The 22,367-nt window shown below is 44.0% G+C and overlaps 1 protein-coding gene and 1 long non-coding RNA gene across 3 annotated transcripts in view; one reads left to right on the top strand and one right to left on the bottom strand.

Moving 5' to 3' along the window:
• LSP1 (lymphocyte specific protein 1) overlaps positions 1–22,367 on the top strand; it is a 76,337-nt gene that overhangs the window by 9,888 nt on the left and 44,082 nt on the right. The window contains exon 1 of one of the 2 annotated variants that reach the window (XM_081904203.1): positions 16,845–17,090. The exons of the other annotated variant lie outside the window; for it this stretch is intronic. Coding sequence (XP_081760329.1) covers positions 17,032–17,090 — 59 coding nt within the window. The 5' untranslated portion in view covers positions 16,845–17,031. Of the gene's footprint in view, positions 1–16,844; positions 17,091–22,367 lie in introns of those variants that run through there. 2 annotated transcript variants of the gene reach the window in all.
• On the bottom strand, positions 10,149–13,494 carry LOC309366318. Its single transcript, XR_014166638.1, has 3 exons — positions 13,382–13,494; positions 12,332–12,505; positions 10,149–10,233 (listed from the first exon to the last, which is right to left on the bottom strand). It is a non-coding gene; the product is annotated as an uncharacterized lncRNA (long non-coding RNA).

The raw sequence follows: 22,367 nt of genomic DNA, 5'->3' as shown, positions 1-22,367 counted from the left end.
CCGAAAGGAAGGGGTTAACCCCATTCTTGCTTCAGATTGGAGTATATTTTCTTTGTCAATGTATCCATCTTAATGCACACCAGATGTGCAAGGCAGTTCCTTGAGCATCTTAATCCTGGGCTTCAGTAGTTGGAGTTGTCTTTCTTACAATGGGTAGGGCTGCTGGGGGCTCTCTGGAAATTTGAAAGAGGGGGGGAGAGTCATAAGGAGCAAAAGTCCCGTCCCCCACCTGGTTCCCTCTTCCCACACAGGAAAAAGCTGCCCCCAGCTACTAAAAGGAAAGTATCAATAAACAGACTAAAAGTCAAATCTGTTTTGTCGTCTACTGACTGCATTAGGCAGTGACAAGAACCTGCCTTCACCATGCCATCATTTCTCATTTTAAAAGTAGCCACATCAGGGCCAAGAGGCATTAATTGCACCTAATCAGCACAACGGGCATTTCATCATCATGTCAGATTGTGAAGACTGAGCATGCAGAGATCTATGGCAAGGCTGTGGTGCTATCACTCCTCATTAATTGCATCACAAATAATATTCAAGAGATGGCCGGTGCAAATTGCACAACCGCACTCCACACATAATAGCGACAATTGCACTATCTGGAGAGAGGGCTGCATTTTCCCAGCGTTGAGATCTTGAAAATATGTTATCTTCGTAATAGAAGCACAACCTTGAGGGGAGAGACGTGAGGACACAGCAAAATGAGAAACAAAATGTGCATTTCTTGCACAATAAACAGAGAGTGCTGTGGATTTGCAGTTGCTGCTAATCCTTTTTTACTATTCTTTGGATGAACGAAGGCAAAATGCTTTAGGCACTTCAGTAGGGATTCATGAGGAGCAGCTGCCTTATTTCTGAAGTATTTGCACACATTTTACATAAAGTTGTATTTTATTCTGCTGTCACTGTCCCCTACACACACACGCACACACACACACACACACACACACACACACAAACACGCACACACTTCAGAACCAAGGCAGTTACATGAGGATAGCCCAGTGGTGCACCTTAGTTCTTGCATCTTTAAAACATAAATCTGGTTCATTGGGTATCTGTGTTTATGCCCGTTTGTGCAAGCAGACACAGGGACAGGTTGCAGGTTTGCCTTGGATTTGCACCCCTCAGTATCACAGAAGTCATGTGCAATGGTGCATGTATCTCCTGCATGCACAGTCTTTCAAAGGAAGGGTGGGTCAAGGGTAGATATCACATGTGATGTCCCCTGCACTCAGGGTGTGGGGCTGTTTGCAAGCCTGAAATTCAGTCCCATGCTTCACTGTGTTAGAGCTTGCATGTTGAGGAACTGTGCAGATCTAAACCGCAACAGGCATTAAAGTGCATTAAGGAGCTAAAGGATTGTTGTGGGTTGGGGTGGGTAGGCTATAAGCCAGAGTCCCTTCTAATTTCTGGATCCAGCAAGGGTTGAAATCTCATGAAGGATTCAGTTACTGGAACAGCTAGGTCAGCTTCTACTTACCCCCTAGGTACGAGCCGTTAAGGTAACAAAGGATGTGGCTCTGTGCTAGGGAGGAAGTGAGTGGGTCCCCATTCTTCAACTTTCTGGTAGTTAGAAGGACAAAGGCCAGAGTGGTGTGAGCTAGAAGTTAGAAGCAGGCTGCAGGCTGGGCAGCTGAGAGACAAAGCCATGCCTGATTCCTGCTGGACTCCAAGGCTGTGGCTAGGGAAGAAGCAAGACCTTCTTGGGGTGTTAATATTGTGACCCTGTCCAAATCAGGCTCAGGTTATATATATGTGTGTAAATAAGCCACATATCCTAAAGACACCACAGTCTCTGCTGCCCCTCATTCCAGGGAAACTAAAACCTGGGTAAACACCAGTAACTCCTAGAATCTTGCACTGCTCAGAGATTGGAGTGGCATTTAACAGTAAAATAAGGTGGGGGCGGGGAGGAGGGCAGAATCTGTCAGCAGTTGATCACTGCAGCATCCAGAGAATTGATGGGACAGATTCCAGTTTCCCAATGAAACACTTTGTTATTGTTGTTGGTAGCTTATGGTTTTTTTGGGGGGGACAAGGGTGGCGCTGTGGGTTAAACCACAGAGCCTAGGACTTGCCGATCAGTAGGTCGGTGGTTCGAATCCCCATGATGGGGTGAGCTCCCATTGCTCGGTCCCTGCTCCTGCCCACCTAGCAGTTCAAAAGCACGTCAAAGTGCAAGTAGATAAACAGGTACCACTCCGGCGGGAAGGTAAATGGCGTTTCCGTGCACTGCTCTGGTTCGCCAGAAGCGGCTTAGTCATGCTGGCCACATGACCCAGAAACTGTACGCCGGCTCCCTCGGCCAGTAAAGCGAGATGAGTGCCGCAACCCCAGAGTTGGCCAAGACTGGACTTAATGGTCAGGGGTCCCTTTACCTAGCTTATGGTTTTATTGATCAGAAAGCGTGAAACAAGAGTCCCTCCCTACAAATAACAATAATTTCCTTTTCGAGCTTCTCACTTTTATTTTGGTTCACTTCATGTAAAAATGAATGGAAGGAAGGAAGGAAGGAAGGAAGGAAGGAAGGAAGGAAGGAAGGAAGGAAAATTGTTCTGAGAAAATTAGCATACTAACATGTACTGTCCACTTTCACAATATATGGTCACTGGCACCAGATTTCATCACTTTGGTCCTGCCATGGGGAAAAACATCTCTTAGGGCAGGGGTCCAAAACTGTTCTCAGCCCAAGGGTCAATTTTCCCCATGGACAACTTTCCATGGGCTGCATGCCAGTGGTGGATGGAATTAGAGTCAAAACTGGGTGCAGCAACAGCTGTGACTCTTACTCTCACTCTTCCCCCAACCCCCCTGCTCACCTGGGTTAAGCCATTGTTTGGCTTAGCAGTATTTCTGAACCTAGACTCACAGTTCATTTGCAGTGAGACAAACCCTGAGGCCAGGCTCAGACATGATGCTAAGCCAAACCATGGCTTAGCCCCAGGTAGTGTAGTAGCAGGGGGACTGGGGAAAGAGTGAAGCTGCCATGATCTTTGTTCCAACAACCTGCATGTTTGTTCATTTGTGGTTTGTGTCAGTATCTAGATACAACAATCTGTGTGTATAAATGCTAATATCACAGGAATTTTCTGTGATCCACAAGCTTCCAGTATGTTTTTCTGGTCTGTTTCTAAACACCCATATGTGTGATTCATTTTATAACACTCCAAACCAGGCTTCCTCAACCTCGGCCCTCCAGATGTTTTTGGCCTACAACTCCCATGATCCCTAGCTAGCAGGACCAGTAGTCAGGGATGATGGGAACTGTAGTCTCAAAACATCTGGAGGGCCGTGGTTGAGGTAGCCTGCTCCAGACTGTGTGGAAAATATGTTCCTTCCCGTTTTCATACATGGGATGATGATAGGGAGAGAGAAAGGTAGGTCTTGTCCCACAGACGGGAGTTTTCATTAAAGACAGTGCATGTGGTGGCTGCTCTGGATCTCTGGAGAAAAATTATAGCTCGTTGGCAAACTCTCCATAGGCCTAATTTCTGACTCACTTCCAAAGGGGAATCTTAATTTCAGAAAGCACAGTTTGTGGCTGTGCTGTTATATCTGCCATCAAGTGATTCCTGTTTTCCCAAAGAAAGAAAGAAAACTGTTTCCTATCTCCTGCATTGTACTCTTGAGGTCTTGTTGACAAGATCACTTAATGTGGATTAGATAACCTTTAGCACTTTTCAAGTTCTTTGCTGTTCAGCTACAGTGGCTGAAACTTGGTAAAAGGGGGTGGATCTTCCCTCTACTTTTTCAGGGCATATGAATAAAATCATTCTTAAAAACGGATGGGTTCCTTACCCCCCCTCCTACTTTTTCAGAGCACATTCATGGAATTATTCAGTAACAAGGTATTCTACTCCTTCCTTGGAATATTTTAGGAAAGACACATGGAAAGAGTAGGCAGTCTGCCCTGTCCCACACATCAATCACCCACAAGGAATTAACAAGGATGGATTAGGATGGGGTAGGTTGTTTAACCATCCCACGAGCCACCCCCAAACCGAGCCGCCCACTGGGCGAGTCCCCGCGCACTGTGCTAAACCAGCGCAGTGTGGGGACTTGCTCCCGCAGTGCCAGAAATTGTGTCTGCGTATGCTGAGATGCCAAAAATTGCGTCTGCGCAGATGCCGACACCGGAAATCGTAACCACACGTGCGATCCGGCCCACGGAGGGATCTCCGCTGGAGTGAACCGGCCCAGGTGAGGTAAACCTTGCCGACCCCTGGATTAGGTCATTAAGGAGGCTTGCAGCAGCTGCTTAAGAATTTACCTTGTGTTACTTGCTGTGCCAAGGTAGTGGCTGCATCTAGCTGTCAACAACATGATCAAGCTGAGTGTTGCAGAAGGTTGGACTAGATGATCCTCAGGATCCCTTCCAACTTTATGATTCTATGCTGCTCCTGTACTTTTGCCCCAATAGCAGTGGTAATGCTTGGGCTGAATGCAATTTGGAAGCTCCTGAGGGACACTGTCCTCACTAAAGTTACAGCAACTCCCTGGTAACCTTATGCCACCTTAATCTTACCTAACTTTGAAAAAAACCGGGGTCCAAAGGAGTGACTCATCTACAGGATGATCTTTCGAAACTAAATCAACAGAATGACTTTTGAGGTTCAAGGACGATGTGGCCCTCCAAGTAAACAGAAGGGTTTCCTCACTCCAGCATGATAAAGATCAAGCTGTGAGCCTAATTTGCTTTGCAAACTCTTCATGAGATCTCTTTCTGAACATGTTCAGTACATCATATACATGATATTGCTACCATTACCATTTATCATATAATTAGTAAAAACATGCTCTGTGCTGCACAGAACACAGAGCTGAACAGAACCCATGCCTCAAAAGTGTGCACTATAAAACAGGGTTAGACAAGCATTTTTTCTGCTGGTGGCCACATTTCCTCAGGGGGCCATTGGTCTGGGGGTGCATGTTGGCAGTGGGCGGAGCCTGACCTGATGATGAGCACTGCCAGAAATGCTCTGGATTAATTTATCCAGAATAAAGGCCACTGCTTCAATTTTCACTTTGATGACCTCACGTTAAAAATCCTAATTCTGCATAGAAGAAAGTTTATTGGTTTTGAAAGGGTTACTTGGAAATGACTATAAAGAGGATTATTATGTTCATTTTTTGAGTACAAAAGAGCAGTACTGTCCCTGTTCTGGAAAGCAAGTGATAGCAATTCTTTTCTGACTTTCATGTATCACATACACATAACATAGATGGCAGAAGCATACCAATTATCTTTCAAACTTCTGAAAGGAAAGCTTCTTCTCTCTAAAAACCATGCAATCAGAAAAAACACTATAAACATCTGTTTATTTTTTTATCATCTAAAATGCTACCCCTTCCAACTGTTCTGAAAATACAAATAAAGAGAGGAAAACACAAAACACTTTCAAACACTTTCAAAAGCAAAGTAAAATGAAAAGGGGAAGCAAACAGGAAGGAACTCTGACCATCCCTGATCCCTTGGGTGGAAGTTAAAGTTCACAGCATCTGATGGGTCCATATTGGCCAACTCTGATTTAGGGGATCCAAATATTACAGAACTTTATGCCTGCATAAGATAGAAAATCTTACAAGGGACACTTAACATTTCAGTTAAATGAAAACAATATATTTCTAGATAAATTAAGTGTTGTGAAGATGGCAAAGCAAGGAGAATGAATTCATGCACCACACCAAATGGCCCCAACCCTGACTGATGTGTGCTTATTTGAGCTTTTGTACAGACCCTAATAAGTACAGTCTCTTAATTCCCAGCCATTGGTCTCATGCTGGCTGGGGCTGATGGCAATTGTAGTCCAAAAACTCCTGCCACATGTTAGCCGCCCCCGATCTTGATGAAAGATGGTGAGGGAAAGAATGAGGAGAAGCCTACAGAGAGGGAATATTGAGGTGATGATTACTTGACTGTGAAGCAAAGAAATGAAATGTGTTTTTTTATATGTGATATGAAAATTGAATATTTTGGAAATTTGAATACCCCCTCCAAATATTAACAGGACAGGTAGGAAAAACCATCAGCGAGGCAATGAGTACTGTAATAAAAACTTTAAACCATAGTGGATAGAGATTATTTTCAGTTCAACGCTGTTTGTCTTATACAGTGGTACCTCAGGTTAAGTACTTCATTTGTTCCGGAGGTCTGTACTTAACCTGAAACTGTTCTTAACCTGAAGCACCACTTTAGCTAATGGGGCCTCCTGCTGCTGCCGCGCCGCTGGAGCACAATTTCTGTTCTCATCCTGAAGCAAAGTTCTTAACCTGAAGCACTATTTCTGGGTTAGCAGAGTCTGTAACCTGAAGCGTATGTAACCTGAAGCGTATGTAACCTGAGGTACCAGTGTATAAGTTGACTATATCACACTCTTTCAAGAGTCCTTCTTTATAGTGTGTTTCCTCCCACCACCTGTTCTTCAAAGTCAACATCTCTCTTGTGAGGATTTTTAACATTTCATAAGGCAGAAAGGGCCTGTCAGAAATTAAACGTAACATGTTGCTTCATCACAAGTTGGACGAGATACCAGGAGCTTTATTCCAGAATTCAAAAATGGATGTTGGGCTAGGGATGGGCATGGCAGGCAAAGTTTGATGGAGTAGAGGTTGTGGAAAGAGGAAGGAAATGTCTGAGAGGGTGAGAAATATATGCCTTGAAATCCTAATTCTCCACCTCTCATGCCTCTCTCCCAGTTCTATAGGAGAGCTGAGGGACAAACTGATTCTCATCTCGCAGGCCGCACAAAGCTGTTCAGACTTGCTATGAAAATATTTACATTGAGTTTTCCTGACTGCCTGGGCAGTGGCCACAAGTATGCATTTTTTCCCTATACCTCAATTTGTCACAGACCCAAACTAAAGTCACTTACAGCAATTTAGCGAATGCAAACTCTCAAACGGGGTTCATTTTTTAAAAAATCTCCACATTAGCAAGCCGCCGTGGCACCACGGCTCTTTGATAAACCGTTCCTTATCTTTCCTCCTCTCCCTGCTCCTGTTTCTCTTCACATTCTCCGGGCTTTTCCAGAACTAAGGCCTAATGTGGCTGCTGAATGCAGAACTTTTTGTAGGAGGCAAGCATCTGAGCTGGGCACAGGAACACCTTGCTCCCAGCAATTGTCCTGCCTACTGCTCCATATCTGTACCCCAACAATGGCTAATTAATCAATTAAGAAATATTTTTATCCCACTATATCATAAAAATATGAAAATTGTTCACCAAGTGAAAATTTCAAATCAGAGACCACCAGCTAGCTTCTATGGGAGATTTTTTTTTAATTGCTTGCGTAAGTTTAATGCCATAGAAAAATTTTCACCAGGCATTCAGAGATTAAAGCAGAAGTTGCGCACTGGATATCATATTAATAAATACAGAGGCTTTTAAGGGCACATCCATATTTTGTACACATGGGGACTGTTATGGCATACACACGAGGATTACATTCACAACGGCAGTGGCAAAACAAAAGGCGCTGGAATACTAAGTAGCATTTGGAGGAGGTCATACCCAAATCATTCCAGTAGTTTGTGTCTTTTTATCATCTGGGACTAACATAACACACCTGTGTATACCTGGTCATTGCAAGATGACACAGGGACTGCAGTGGGCTTATTTCATTACCACAGTCAAAGGGGAATTCCTGAACCTTCTGGACAGGCTCTTCACACTTTCTTGACAGTCATTGGTTCTTCGCAATTAGAGATCAGCTTCAACCTAATAATCTCTCGGTGGTTTGCAAACACTGCTGTTCTTCCTCCATCTTACACATTGAAACACGTGTGGGCAAGGAGTCTTCCATTGTCCAAAAGAGCTGAGTCACTGAGTCCTCCTGGGACAACACTATGCATCCAAGTGTGAAACAAAAATCAGATTCAAGAGGACCCCACAGCGTCTGCTTGAGCTACAAACCCACATTTCTATGCTGATACAAACATATCATATGTGTACTACAGTGTTGAGGTAGGATTCAGCTGGTGGTCTAGTCCACTTTTATACTTGGAATGAAGCGGGGAATGAGGCACCATTTTGCATCAGGCAGAAAACTCTTGCGCCAATCCTGCTTGGAGTCCGAAGTGGTACAATGTGTGATACCTGCACATTTAAATTTACTCCTAGATCATGCGTTTGAGGCATATATCGCTGGCACATACCTCACTCATACCTGCTGTCTTCTTCTCCCCTTTGCTATGAACTGACTAACCGGACTTTATTTTATTAAGCTTTTTCCTTGTAAAGCATAATGTCCCTGTGTCTTTTGCGTGGAACACAATAGCTTTGTAGATACAGAGTAATCTGCTGGGATTATTGGGTATCGAGAAACGCATGTCAGTGTAATGAGCTGAGATACTTTCCACTTTTGCAATCCTATGGCTATGTGAATTTGTTCATGTGATTGTGCCCTTGGTAAGTAACAGTTTGTTTGAAACTTGCCCCCAGTACCAAGCTGTTCTGCCTGGGAATTGCAACAGTATTTGCAAACAAGTGCTGTTGAAAGAATGAGGATGGGATACAGCTCTTAAAGCTCTAGTTTCATGGGGATTATCATTTGAAGCGCTCAGCCCTTTAACCTAATGCCCTAGTTAAATGAAAGGGATTGTGTTTAATGGGATCCTACCCCCTGACGATAGACAAGTGTAATTAGCAAATCTTTACAGCACGTCCAATCTTTAGGAAAATATATAATTTCCAAACACCAGTTTCTGCAAAACTTCCTTAAGGGGATGTAGATTTCAAAAGCTGAATATTCCAATATATTCATGGAGAGAAAAAAGAAAAGTTGTCCACCCTGCCAAAGGCTCTGCTGCTCTCAGTGATACAATTATTTTGAGCATCCAAATCTTGTATGGTAGCCTTAGCTGACTTGCAGCTGACTTCTTGCAAAGTATGTCTTCATCTTAACTTGCTTGCAGAGGGATTCTGCTCTAGCAAGGTGCCATGGGCTTCTTTAGTTTTAAGAAATCTTAATTTACCAATAACAAGGCAGTCTGTAACACTATTGGTTTGTTTAAGCCAAGAATGGGGAACCTCAGGTCTGAAAGTGGCAGGGAGTCACATGTGGCCCTTTAGGCCTTTCTCATTTGGTCCTCAGAACTCTCCTCAGGCCACATTCCTCATCAGCCCTTCTTGCACCATTCTTTGATGCTTTTTGCCTGGATGGAGGGTAGGAGCGCTTGTATAGAAACTAGCCTAAAGTACAAAGGTAAAATTCATATTCCTTATTATGCCCACTTTTGCCTCTGGCCACACGCAGCATAGTCAAGTGGCCTCTAAAAGGTTGCTTAGGATGGAATGTGGCACTTGGGCTTAAAAAGTTTCCCCAGCTGTGGTTCAAGACACGAGTCACACAAGAGCAATCCTGCAGGTGATCAGACAAACCTTGGTTTATTTCTCCAGAGTTTGGTTTGCTTTCCAGCTGCTTTTGGCTCAGGCCTTTGTAGTTGAATGATCATCTGTCTGGCGAAGCAAACCATGGTTAAGAAAGTGTGCTAGTTTTACATTTGACATTTGATATTAAGTCATAGTTAAAAAGAAACTGGCGTGCTCTGGTCCATGGGGTCACGAAGAGTCGGACACGACTAAACGACTAAACAACAACAACAAAAACAAACTAAGGTTTGTAAGCCAAAAACAACCATGGGTTCATGTGATTTATTGGCAGATTTATTGTCTGGCGAAGCAAACCATGGTTAAGAAAGTGTGCTAGCTTTACATTTGACACTAAGTCATAGTTAAAACAAACTAAGGTTTGTAAGCCAAAAACAAATCATGGTTTCATTTGATTTATTGGCAGTAAACAAATCACAGCTAAGGTACTGAGCAGCATTTTTGCGCAACACTAAGTTAGCTTATTAAGCCATGGTACATCTTTGTGTGGGACGTGGTTGGCACTGTGGGTTAAACCACAGAGCCTAGGACTTGCTGATCAGAAGGTCGGCAGTACAAATCCCCACGACGGGGTGAGCTCCCGTTGCTGAGTCCCTCCTCCTGTCAACCTAGCAGTTCAAAAGCACGTCAAAGTGCAAGTAGATAAATACAGTAGGTACCACTCCAGTGGGAAGGTAAACGGCATTTCTGTGCACTGCTCTGGTTCGCCAGAAGCAGCTTAGTCATGCTGGCTCCCTCGGCCAATAAAGCGAGATGTTGTTCTGCAAATCACAGTGTACAGTGGTGGATCCATCTACAGTAGCACCACTTTCACTTTCGCTTCACGAACTGTGCAGAGCCTGCAGATATATTGGTAGAATTATAAACAGAGAACAGATTAGCAAATTAAATAGAAGAGAAAATGTCCTTGAAAAAGAATAGATATCAACTGGTATGGAAAACACAGAAAAGTTAAATATTAGCCAGAAGAATGTGATGGCTTCAATGTGTATCTGAAAAGGACCGCCATACACGTTGAGGAAATACGTAGCACTTTGCTCAGCCAGTGGAAGCTGAAAATCCCCTCTTTTCCCCTGGAGTAATTTGCCAGCTCCGTTCAGAGCAGGGTTGGGGAATGTGTAGTCCTCCTCCCATCATCCCTGGCATGCTGGCAGAGGGTGATGGGAGCTGGATTCCAACATCTGGAGGAGCCACACACTTCCCATTACTGCCAAGCTAACCAAATCACCACACACTCACACATGGCACATATACATCTGTTACATTATTCCAGAACGATTACTCTTTCTAGTCCCACACTCAAAACACTTAATATGGATTAGAATTGTCACTCCACCTGTAACCACTCATTGAAATGGGGGACGGGGGGGGGGCACTCTCGCTATTTTAGCCATTTGTTAGCCACTCAATGTCAAAACTATTTTCCCAGCCCCATGTGGAGGCCATTGCAAATAACACCCTTGCTGTGTTGTTGTCATTTTTATGGCCCCATCACTGTGTGTTGCAATTTACTGAGCACAGGAGGAGAGGTCCCTACCCCATGGAGCTTACAATCTAAAAATTAGCACAGGGGAATGAACGGATGAACGGGAAGGGTAAATGTGTGGAAACTAACTTGCACACAGAAAAATAATATATGAAGAACCTGTTTGCAATAGAACAAAATTTGCTTCCACCAGAAGCACCCTAAATGTATTTGTTTCCTTTCCAGGTGACAGATGTACTACCACCAGGCTGCTTTGCTATCCCTTTTTGCTGGGATCTTATATACTGTGCATATATATATATATGCAGGCCTATCCTGCTCTGTGAGAAGGCCTAGCCAGAACTGATTTTTGCTAGAACTTTTTCCTCTCTTCTTGCCAAACATGTTTTAGCTTTCTGATGATTTTGCAACCAGCCCCACATAGCAAAAGGATTGTGTAATTAATGAAGGCTGGTGTCCTTTTCCCTCTCTGGGGCTCTCTCCCTCCCACCCACCACAAAGACTGATTCACTTCCTCCCTTGAAATTTCTCTTACCTTTAAACCCTTCCTCTTTTGCTGTGAGCTGATAACTGCCCCCCTTCTCAGTTCGGCTGTGTTTGCACTGCATGGTTTACTGTGCAACATACCCCGGCTTTGGAGTTCATTCCCATTGTACCCCTGTTTTGGAGTAAGTTCGTGTGGGGTACACTTAAACAGTGTCATTTCAATGGGTCTACTTCAAGTAAACATTAGCTGAATACAAGCCTAAATCTACCACTGCTTCTTGTCCTAATCCTGAAATCTGTAGCATGGTGCCTGTGTGTGTATCATAGCCCCATCACCCCTCACATGAAGTTTTTTAGCTTTTTCATGGGGTTATTTAGTTGTGGGGGTTGCGTGATTATTATAAGGTTTCCCCCTGTCATTTGTTTTGAGGTGTGTTTTGGCTGTTTGAGGGGCTTCTGTGCATTACTAGTTTGGGACATTTTTTGTGGTGATCATGACAGTTGTTTAGATTCCTAACTAATACATGACTTGGCCCAGAGAGAGGACAATGGGATGTTTCAGCAGGAGATGGTAGCTCAATGTATGAGAAGGATATTATTTTATTTTGTGTTATTTAAAATTATTTCTAAGCAGCTCAATACAGTGGTACCTCGGGTTACATACGCTTCAGGTTACATACGCTTCAGGTTACAGAATCCACTACCCAGAAATAATATCTCAGGTTAAGAACTTTGCTTCAGGATGAGAACAGAAATCGTGCTCTGGCGGCGCGGCAGCAGTGAGAGGCCCCATTAGCTAAAGTGGTGCTTCAGGTTAAGAACAGTTTCAGGTTAAGAACGGACCTCTGGAACAAATTAAGTACTTAACCCGAGGTACCACTGTATGTGAAATCTCTAAGCTGTACATAAACATGCGAGCAGTAAAATGTATCGTCTTATGAGTCAGGGAAAGCTAAGGTGAATACCTGGCTAGCCTTGTGGGATGGAGGGTAACAACAGAGAGACATTCATGGCAATGTCAGCAGAGTCCAATCCTTCATCACTGCCCTTCTTGGCTGCTGGGAGAATGCAGTCTTGATTCCCTTCTGCATGTCACAAGATTGTGATGGTAGTCTTGTCTTAGTGGTCAGGAAGAAGGACTTTTTAAAAATAGCAGCCAGACCCAAAGTAGGTAGTTACAAGGGGAAAAGGGCAATTTAAAAATCCCGATCATGCAAACATTTCATTATGCTAGGCGATGTAAAAAGTGACTGATAACAATGTGAAATGTACTTTATAGTCCAGGCTTCCTTATAGCCCCAGAACATGATCAGATGGACCAGTTTCTCCTCTCTCCCCGCCAAAGACACTCCCTGAAGACTCCTCTGCAGAGTATTCATCAATGTTTCTAACATGAAAGTAACACAACACTCTTCCTCATTAGTGCTGTCAAATTTCCAGCTCTGAAGATTTTCTCCCATTCCTTGGCTTCTAAATGTCATGCATTTTCGTCATGTGTGTAACGCAAGGAAAATGCATGGGTGTGTGGTAGTGCATGGGTGTGTGGTAGTGGCACATGATGTGTGCACAAATTATGACCCCATATCACTGGGCAGTTCTAAATTTTAAGAAGCCCTGTTGGGAGGGCAGAGGATGAGGATAAAGTAGGGTCTCTTTGTTCCATCTCCCTCTTTTCTGCCAGGTGTACCACACCATAGGACAAGGAGGCCTAACTTGGCCCGTCCCCTGTGGCACTATATTTCCTGGGGTAAAATCCTTAAAAAAGCTCAACAACTTTGGGGTAAAATCGTAAAAAAAGCTCTGGCCCTCTTTGAAAAAAGTTTGGACACCCCTGGCACAGGAAGTCACTGCAAGAGTAACACTCTTCATCTCTTGCGGCAAATATAAGCATACCTTTGGGACGAGCAAGCCATTGTCTAATGGCTATGACATTGAATTATTTGCTGCTCAGGCCAAGGCATCTTTCACCCAATGTTTGGACTAAAACAGCTCCATTTGTTGCAGCATCTACTCACCTAAATGGCTGACTCATTCCTCAAAAATCCCAGAAGAACTTATCTTTTCTCTCCTTCCATCTGCTTTCACCATTGCCCACCCCTCCCTACTGCCATTCGGACTGATCCTTCTCCTTGATCCTAACTGCCCTATTAGCTTTGGAAACTCATCTGCTAGCATACAAGTGTTCACCTATCATATCATTGCAGATTGAGACTTACATGATGCCTGAGGAATGAGGGTAGGGGCAGAGGAAAGAGAAGCTGTGAGGTGTTGGAGGGGGCAGTCACAGACAAAGGCATGTGCAGTGCTCCTGCAGGGAGCTGATTTAACTTTATAAACATCCAGTCACTGCAATCCATGTAAATCAGGGGTTTGAACACGCAGTCTTCCCTTGCATCAGCACATTGTCACCACCATTGGGGACAATGGTGGTACCCAGATGGGCTGCCTGTGCAATCATTTTGGTAAAGGCCACTAAGCTGAGTGGCCTTGTCCTGCTCCATGCTTACCCTGTCCCCTATGGCAACCATGCTCCCAGCCTCCCTCTTGTCACCAAAGTCAGCTTTTCACATTCCTCTCTGCCCCTCCTCAGTTTGCTATGAATTGTGCTGCATACCAGGCTATAATAAGAGCATGGTGACCAACCACTGGACCATTTTTTTCCCATTTAGCTTCAGTCCCGGCTGGTGATGCTATGACTCCTTGCCCTCAGCCTTTAAATTGCTCACTCCAGATTAACTCATGTAAAGCCCTTGGGAATGCTTTCCTTTAGGGACCAGAGGACTTCAGATATATCTACAAACAAACTTGATGCCCAAATAACTGTCCTGGCTTCTCTAAAGGATTGTTGGAGTTCAGTTCAATGAGGGTGCTGAGAATTTGTTTCAAGATGTCTGGCCTCTCCTCACAGAACTACGATTCTAATGATTCACATGGGGAGAAGATGGGTAAAGCATTTTACAATCTAGAACCACTCATCTCACATGATGGATCCTAAAGTATCTGAACACAGAGGACCTACGTTACACTTCTTCACTGATGTCAATGCATAGTTGGCTTGATTGGCCAGTATAATCTAGCTGAAGACTTCCTTGTAATAGAAATCAGCAAGAGATTATTCTTATTGAAATGCTGTTTTCCTTCTTTGCAACTTCACCATGGCACCTTTCAACACAGAGCCACCATTGTCTTAGCCTGGCTAAGTCTTCCTCTTGCTTTTGCCCAATCTTCATCTGAGTGGATCGGGTCAATACAAGAGTCCAGACAGGTCTTTTTCTTTATGCAGCAGGTGAAGTACATGGGAAATAATGGATACTCCCAGCTTCCGTTCCCAGTAGCACAATTTCTCTGCACTGAGAAAGCGCACTGCTTCTTGCAGTGACCAGTTGGGGGCTTCCAGGAAGCTTATAAGCAGGGCATAAATGTGATAGTCCTCCCCTGTTGGATGCTCCACGGTCTCATCATGGTTGGGCAACAAAAGGGTAGTGCAGTGCCTCCACTATTGTGGGGACGGGCCCTCGATGTATGGCAGGCTCACTGTAATATAGAAAAGGTGCCCAGTCTAAGTTCACATTCCCTGAATGAGCTACTGTGACTCTGCTATCTATGCCTGCAAATTTGTTCTTGGAGGTGCTTGCCTTTCCACTCCAAAGTTCTCTGATGACCCTGTCTTATTTTCAAGGTCCCTATCAAATTGATTGCACTGGAAAGATTTGGTTTGTGGGGAGAGGGTATTTTATAATTTCCTATAGCTTTTCCACTACGCACTAATGCAAATTGCCCCATCTCACAAGTTAGGGCAACTTCCTTGTAGCTGATGTGCACACTTGGTTTTTTCCACTTTGTGAGCAGACTCTGGGGAACCATGAGTAGCAGTGGCTTCTCATCACACATGCACTAGATGAACATATAGCAGAGCTCTCTCCTATGTTGTCACCTCAAAAAAGGTATCATAGAGCTGGAAAAGAGTAAGAAAGGGGTCAAGGGGATAGAGCAAATCCCTTCTGAGGAATGAAAAATATAACATCTGGGGCTTTTAAGTTCAGAGAAAAAGCAAGTAGGAGGAGACATGATAGAGACTTACAAAATTATGCATAGTGGAGAAAGTTAATCCGTCTCTCATAACACTCAGAACTCGGGGATATCCAAGTAAGTTCAGTGTTGGACAAATTAAGGGCATATCAGAGAAAGAACTTCTTAGTACAACTCCTAGTTAATCTATGCAACTTGTTCCCAGTGGTGGCCATCAACTTGAATGGCTTTAAAAAGATGATGAGACAAATTCCAGAAGGATAAGGGTATCAACGGCTACTTTGCCACAAGGGCTGTGTTCTACCTCAACTGCTGGAGGCAAGATGCCTCTGAATAGCCATTGGGAGAGTACTGTGTGGTTTGGCTGCTATGGGTTGTTGAACAAGATGGACCACTGGCTTAATCCAGAAGAAGAAGAAGAAGAGTTTGGGAGCTTTATCACTACCTGAAGGAGTCTCAAAGCGGCTAACATTCTCCTTTCCCTTCCTCACCCAAAACAAACACTCTGTGAGTGAGAGACTTCAGAGAACAGTGACTAGCCCAAGGTCACCCAGCAGCTGCATGTGGAGGAGCGGGGACGCAAACCCAGTTCACCAGATTACAAGTCTGCCATTCTTAACCACTACACCGCATTGGCTCTTATCTTCAGCAACAATTTACACACCAGTTGCACACTAAATCCTACATGATTGTGCCTTCTGTGGGGTATTTGATAACTCTGATTCCATGGGGGTTTACTGGACTACAGTGGACCAGCAGACTTGGCCCATAGCTTCACTGTTTTTTTAACAGAGCTCAGTTGGATTGCCTCTTAAGTGTTTTAGCAGCCACATAAATTTATCTTCAGCCACTTGCACAGCTCTTATTAAGAAATGCCTTCAGCCTGGCTTCATACTATCGATTTGCAAACATTTGCTTTGTGATTACATAAAAGGGAAATGCTAGGGGTCGTTGAATGGATCAGAAAGGGAAGGGAAGACAAATGGGAAGAGGAAGCGAAAGAGAAAGACCAAAAGATGAATGAGAAAAGGAATGAGAGCCACTGTGGTGTAGTGGTTAGAGTGTTGGACTAGGAGCTGGGAGACCAGGGTTCCAATCCCCACTTGGCCATGAAGCTGATTGGGTGACCTTGGTCCAGGGACTGCATATCAGCCTAACCTACCTCACAGGGTTGTTGTGGGGATTAAATATGGAGTGGAGAGGACCATGCACCTTGAGCTCCTTGGAGAAAACGGTGGGCTAGAAATGCAGTGAATTATTAACGTAGCAGGGAAGTGTCCCAGGCAGTTTAAACTTCCCCCTGAGTTTATTCTGCAATCAGATGGGAGAAAGGGAGGGGATTCACCTCTGCTAGCTAGCTGAAAGCTTTCCTTCTCCCTGACATTTCCAGTAGTCTGAGAAGGAGAACGTGGAGGTGGAAGAGACCAGGGCTGGGGGGGTGGGGAGACGCGGATAGGGGGGCTTAGAGAAACAAAAGGAAACCAGCTGCAGAACTTCCTGGACAGGGAAAGAGAGAGGGAGAGCGCGCACACTATCTAACGAGATTATTAAAAAGCAGGGAGAGAAGGGAGGAGGAGGAGGCGGCTTTCCGCGCAGGCAGGAGTTCAGCGCCTGCCCCGGGTTCATTTCCCCAACCATGACCAGCGCGATCCTGAGGCGGAATTCCAGCAAGCAAGGCTTGCAGAACCTCATAAGGTAAGCCTCTCTTTACCTGCCCACGGGCGAGATGGGGATACCGAGATGGAGCTCTTCCTTTGTTTACACGGTGCTCGCGCCACGGACGGGGCTGATTCCTCGCCTCCAGGGCTCTTCCCCCTAACCTCGCCCGCCCCACAAGTGGCCGAGATTTTTGTGGGAAGACGCCAGTTCTTGATCCTACGTGAGTCCACACGGCGTTGGCTTTTTCTGTTGCGAAGGCAGCGACACCCGTTTGGTGGCTGGAGATTTCAGACAGCGAAAAAGCCTCTTCCGTTCAGGGAGTGATGGAATTTGGAGCGGGGGGAGCCCCGGATCTATGGATCGCTTTCCCAGATAATCGCACCCTACCGAAGGTTGCACCTTAGGGCTTTACCTGAGGCTACTGGGCTCTGGCATTTTTTGGGGGGGGGCGGGCGGGGAGAGCGACTTGGCACCGAAGGCAGTTGCCTCTGGGGATCTGCTTTTTGGGGGTGTGTGAGAGAGATGGGATTGGCAGCTAATGTAATTTGCAGGGTAATTAACTTGAATAAGGAGAAATTTAAACGGTGAGGTCCTTTAAAGAGACAGGGTATTAATTAACTAGTAAAAATGACCGAACTTCTGACCAAGATGCTAGAATCTTTCTTTACTGTGAGCAGTGTGGTGGGAAAGCGATTGTTTTCTTTTTGTCAGTGAAAAGGAAAATGTGCACTGAAATCTCGTTTGGAGAGCTAAGGCGGCGATCCCACGCACACTTATGACAAAGTACATCCTATTGACTGTTATGGGGGTTACTTCTGAGTAAGCATGCACAGGATCGCATTGTTAAGGCTGCAGTGTTAGACAGTGGGAGTAAGTCCCAATGAACGCAGTAGGACTTACTCCTGAGTAGACATTTATAGGCTTCCAAACATCTTTGGAAAAGAGAGCAGTGGAGCTCTGAGAAAGGCATTGACTAATTCCCTTTAAAAATAAAAATAATACAATCTCCAGGCTGTAGAATAATGAGGTTAATGAAATTGTTACCAACCGAGAGGCAAGTTGGGCATTAAACTTGACCCTTCAAAGAAGACAGATGTCACTGACAAGTTATTCCTGGATAGTTTGCCAATGTTAGTTTGTGGGTGTCTATGCAATTTTTGAAACATTCCATTGTCTAAAACTAAGAATGGGTAAAGGTGGAAGGCTGATTGGGCACATGAAGATGTCTTTCGACAGAGTTCATAGGGAAGTTTCCATGGGATCTCTGCCTACTCTGCCTGTTCAGGCATTGCTCTATGCCCTTGATCTTCAACTGGTGGGTCAGGACCCACTGCTGGGTCACAGCCTGGTCTAAGGTGGGTTGCAGCAGCAGCATCACTACAACCATACTGATATATGGTTATGAAATAAATTAGAAATGGGTCCCCAAATGCACGTTAAAGGTGGGTCCTGGGTCTTAAAAAGTTGGAAGACTGCTGCTCTGTGCTATGGCTGGCCAATGCTATTAATTAATGCTGATTCAGCAGTAACTAAATACCACAGGGAAAAATTAAATCTATGTATTGGTTAGAAGAGTTCCAGTTCAGAGAACATCTTCTATCACAAAGCAAGAAACATGGTTAGGGAGGATGTAAGTCAAATATGGGAAAAACAGATGATCATATATTCTGTGGTCACTGCTTAAAAATGTTCCATGTGGCAGCTGTAATCCCAGGTGGGACAGAGCCCATTGTCTGCAAACTTTGGCCATATACTGTAGTAAAACTTGTTACACGCCCCAATTCCACATGTTTCTAGGGGTGTGGTATAACTCCTAACTCTGACAGGTGATCAGTTCCTCTTTGCATTAGAACCGTTAGGTGCCAGCAAAAACATTGCTCCTCTCCCAGGCTTTTGGTTAATCTATGGCCTTTGAAACTGTGTGATGTGTGTCTGCATGCGTGCGCAGTTGCTTGCTTTGTTACTACATTATGTATTTTTGCGCTTTTATATTGTAAAATGTCCCGTGTTCCTTGGATGAAGGGTGGTTCAGAAATTTAATAAATAATAAATCATCACCCTCAAGTTGGATTCCCACCCCCCAAAAATGTAGTGACCATAAAGTAAATGGCTATATGCTTTAACATACAGACCCTCACACACGTGAGCCTATACTGTTAATAAACCGCCGCAGAATATTGATTTTTATTAGTTACCAGTGTGAAGGTTAGAGAGATAACATTGCATTGCAAAGGTTATTGAGCAAGTAGCATCACATCTGTGCAAATCAGAAGAAATAGCTCTGAAATTATGTGGTAACCCCCACAAAAGTTACTACAGGAGAAATGTTATTCCTGGTACTATTGTGGTTCCTGGAAGTAAGTACCCCTTGTATTTCTTACAAGTGGTTCTTGTACTTTCAAAGATACAGTCTCTTGAAACCCTTACTCTATAGAGTCACAATGAAATCAATGGAGCCACTTTCAGAGAATAGGACTGGAGGGTTTCAGCCCTTTGGGCTATAGATTTCTAGGATGTTGATGCGTTCATTCACTATGTTCAGTTTAGATTTCCCTTCCTACCTTAAGGGGTGCCTCCCTTCTATAGATAACTTCTCTCTTAAGTGCAAATAAAGGTTGTCTCCCTTGTCCAGTCTATGCAGGGTCTGCCTTGTACAACTCTTGACTTGAAGATCAGGGAGAGACCAATTGCAGTGGTAATTCTCAAGCTGACTTCAGCCATATATTCAATGGATACTTGGCTTGGTGACATGTCCCCACCCCCACCCTGCTAAGATGGATTCTTAATCTTGTTTGAGTTAATGAGTTTTAACAAAGTAGAGTGGGTATGTAAAAAAAAAGTTGAGAATCCCACAGAAATCAATGAGCCTGACAGCACTCCTTACTCAGAAGTAAACCCCAGTGAGTTCAATGAGACTTAACTCATATAAAGCCCAAATTTGCAATCCTATTCTCACCTAGGAGTAAGTCCATTGAACTCAGTGGGGCTTACTGCTGAAAAGACATGCACAGAATTGTATTGTTTAAGCACCTACCTATATGTTAACAGCACAATAAAAGCATTTTCCACTGTGTTTATTCTGATAGACATGTGTATTGGATTGCAGACTACATTTCAGTGATTTCACTGGAATATTGGCACACTCCCTTTGGATTGCTCCCAAATGTTATGTTTTTTAAAGAGCTTTTCTTTTAATCTGCCTTATGGGGTTAAAATAATCTAAACTGAGAAAGAGAAGCCCCCTCCTCAGCATGGGGCACAATAAGTTGTTATATTGCATGGAATCTCATTTTGGAATAATTCCACTTGCAGTTGGCTTGGGATATGTAAATAATTTCACGTGTAATGGAGCTGTCAAATACAATTCCAACAATCTTAAAAATCTGGGGTTCCACACTTGGGAAACTAAACAAGATTGGGTGGTGGCAATATAAGACCAGTGAAGATAACGACACACTGTCCCATTTTTACCATAATACAAAGCTGAAGATAAATGTCTTGCTAGGTGGGGAGAGCAGCAAAGTCTTCCAAAATAAATGATTAATTGTGGGGGTGGAGAGGGTAAACCAGCTACAAACATTGAATCCTCCAAGCACCCATAACAGGTTTGCAAATATCACCTAGTTCATAGTAGGTGTAAATAAAGTTGTAGCATATTTGATGGTCATTCACTGTCAGATGTGGCAAACCCTGATAGCTCAGGCAACACCTTCAGAAACATCACATCTGGGTTTTATAAACTGTTGGCAAAGAGAACTTCAAGCAGAACCACCAGAATAATAATAAGAAAAATCCTTCCCCAAACAAGAGTGCCCTTGCTTGCACCTGTGATGCTTCCTTTATCCCTTCCTCTGCATCTTCTGAATACCTGAGATGGTGGAGCAGGAATCACACCAGAGCTAGGATTCCACATGGTGAAACATTCAGAACCCACCAGTTCAGTATTTTTTTAGTTTAAGCAGTAGCCATGCTTCTCAGGTTTCGCCTGGGTAAAAAATCTTCTTGAATGTTCCTCATTACCAGTTCATACACATTCCAGAGCCACTGTGATCTGGAGGTTAGAGTGTTGGACTAGGATCTGTGAGAACAACAAAAATGAAACCTGCCTGTCCCAGAGTCATAAAGCTACCATAGACAAAGAAGACTTAAAAGGTTCAGTAGTTAACTGAGCAGCTAAAGTTAATGGGATCAAAACCATTATTTCCCCCAATAGAATTCTGACTACATATCAAATTTTCACCTACCCAGCTTCCAGTAAAACAGATAGAGGGACTGAATAACATACAGTTTATCTTGAGGTGTTCGTTTTACAACTAATACTTAAATCTTCTTTTGACTTTTCCAACATCTAAATTGTTTCTTGTATAGTTTACATTGGTCAGAATTTACATTTGGTTTTTAAAACTACCCCCTTTCCATTTTGATCCCACGTTAGTGTGAGCCTTCAAAAGTGGCATATTTCAACTACTAGGCTCTCCTTGCCTGTGAAGTCAAGAGTCCTTACATGTCAATGAAGGTTAGGAAGCCAATGAATGTGTCTCCGGAGTCAGGGGAAGCCGTATCTATGGCAAGTCTGGTAAACAAAACTGAAAGAAAGGGTGGGGGGGATAATGTTGGGGACAAAGTGATGAGATGGGGAGAAAAGGATAAACAGAATTATTTTGTTTTGTGAAACCTTACGTGCATAAAACTTGAGTGAGCTAATGTCAGTGTACAAGCCTGAGATCTTAGTAAATGTAAAGGCAGGCTTGGACGGTACTGTAGTGGCAGACATCCTCTCAGAAGTGTGAGGCATTGTTGTCATTGTTTACTTATTATAATCTGGGATAAAGCAACTTGAAGCAATGCTGCATCTAACAAAGGCTCTGTTTAACAACCCTGGCAGGCACTGGAAGGGAAGGCGAGAGTTAGATAAGATGGTAATTGTCCATTCTTTCCCAATGTCATTCCTAGTTAATTACACAGTCCCTGGCAATAAGGTCTCCCAGCAATCACCCTGGGCTCCCTCAGCTTGATGGGCACTTCCCAAATGCCAGGCTTTTCAGATGCAAATAGGGTACTCCTGGCAAGTGTTTTCATGCAAAGCTCTGCTTGTTATCTCTTTTCATAGGTCAGGGAAGAGGCAAAGGAGACAAAGCTCACCTTTTTAAGGCTATGTTTGGGACACTTTTATGGGTTCTCCACAGCTACACAGGATTTTGTTACGAGGGGGGAGGGACCTTTTCCAGGCCAGGGGCCGTGTTCCCATCTGAAATATTCTCCTGGGGCCAAATACCTGTGTTGGGTGGGGCAGGAGGCAACAGCAGGTGGAGC

The sequence above is a fragment of the Podarcis melisellensis genome (genome assembly GCF_964234715.1).
Source record: "Podarcis melisellensis genome assembly, chromosome: 1".
NCBI lineage: Eukaryota > Metazoa > Chordata > Lepidosauria > Squamata > Lacertidae > Podarcis > Podarcis melisellensis.
Note: the sequence above shows the minus strand (reverse complement) of the source record. Positions and strands in the feature narration are given on the sequence as shown.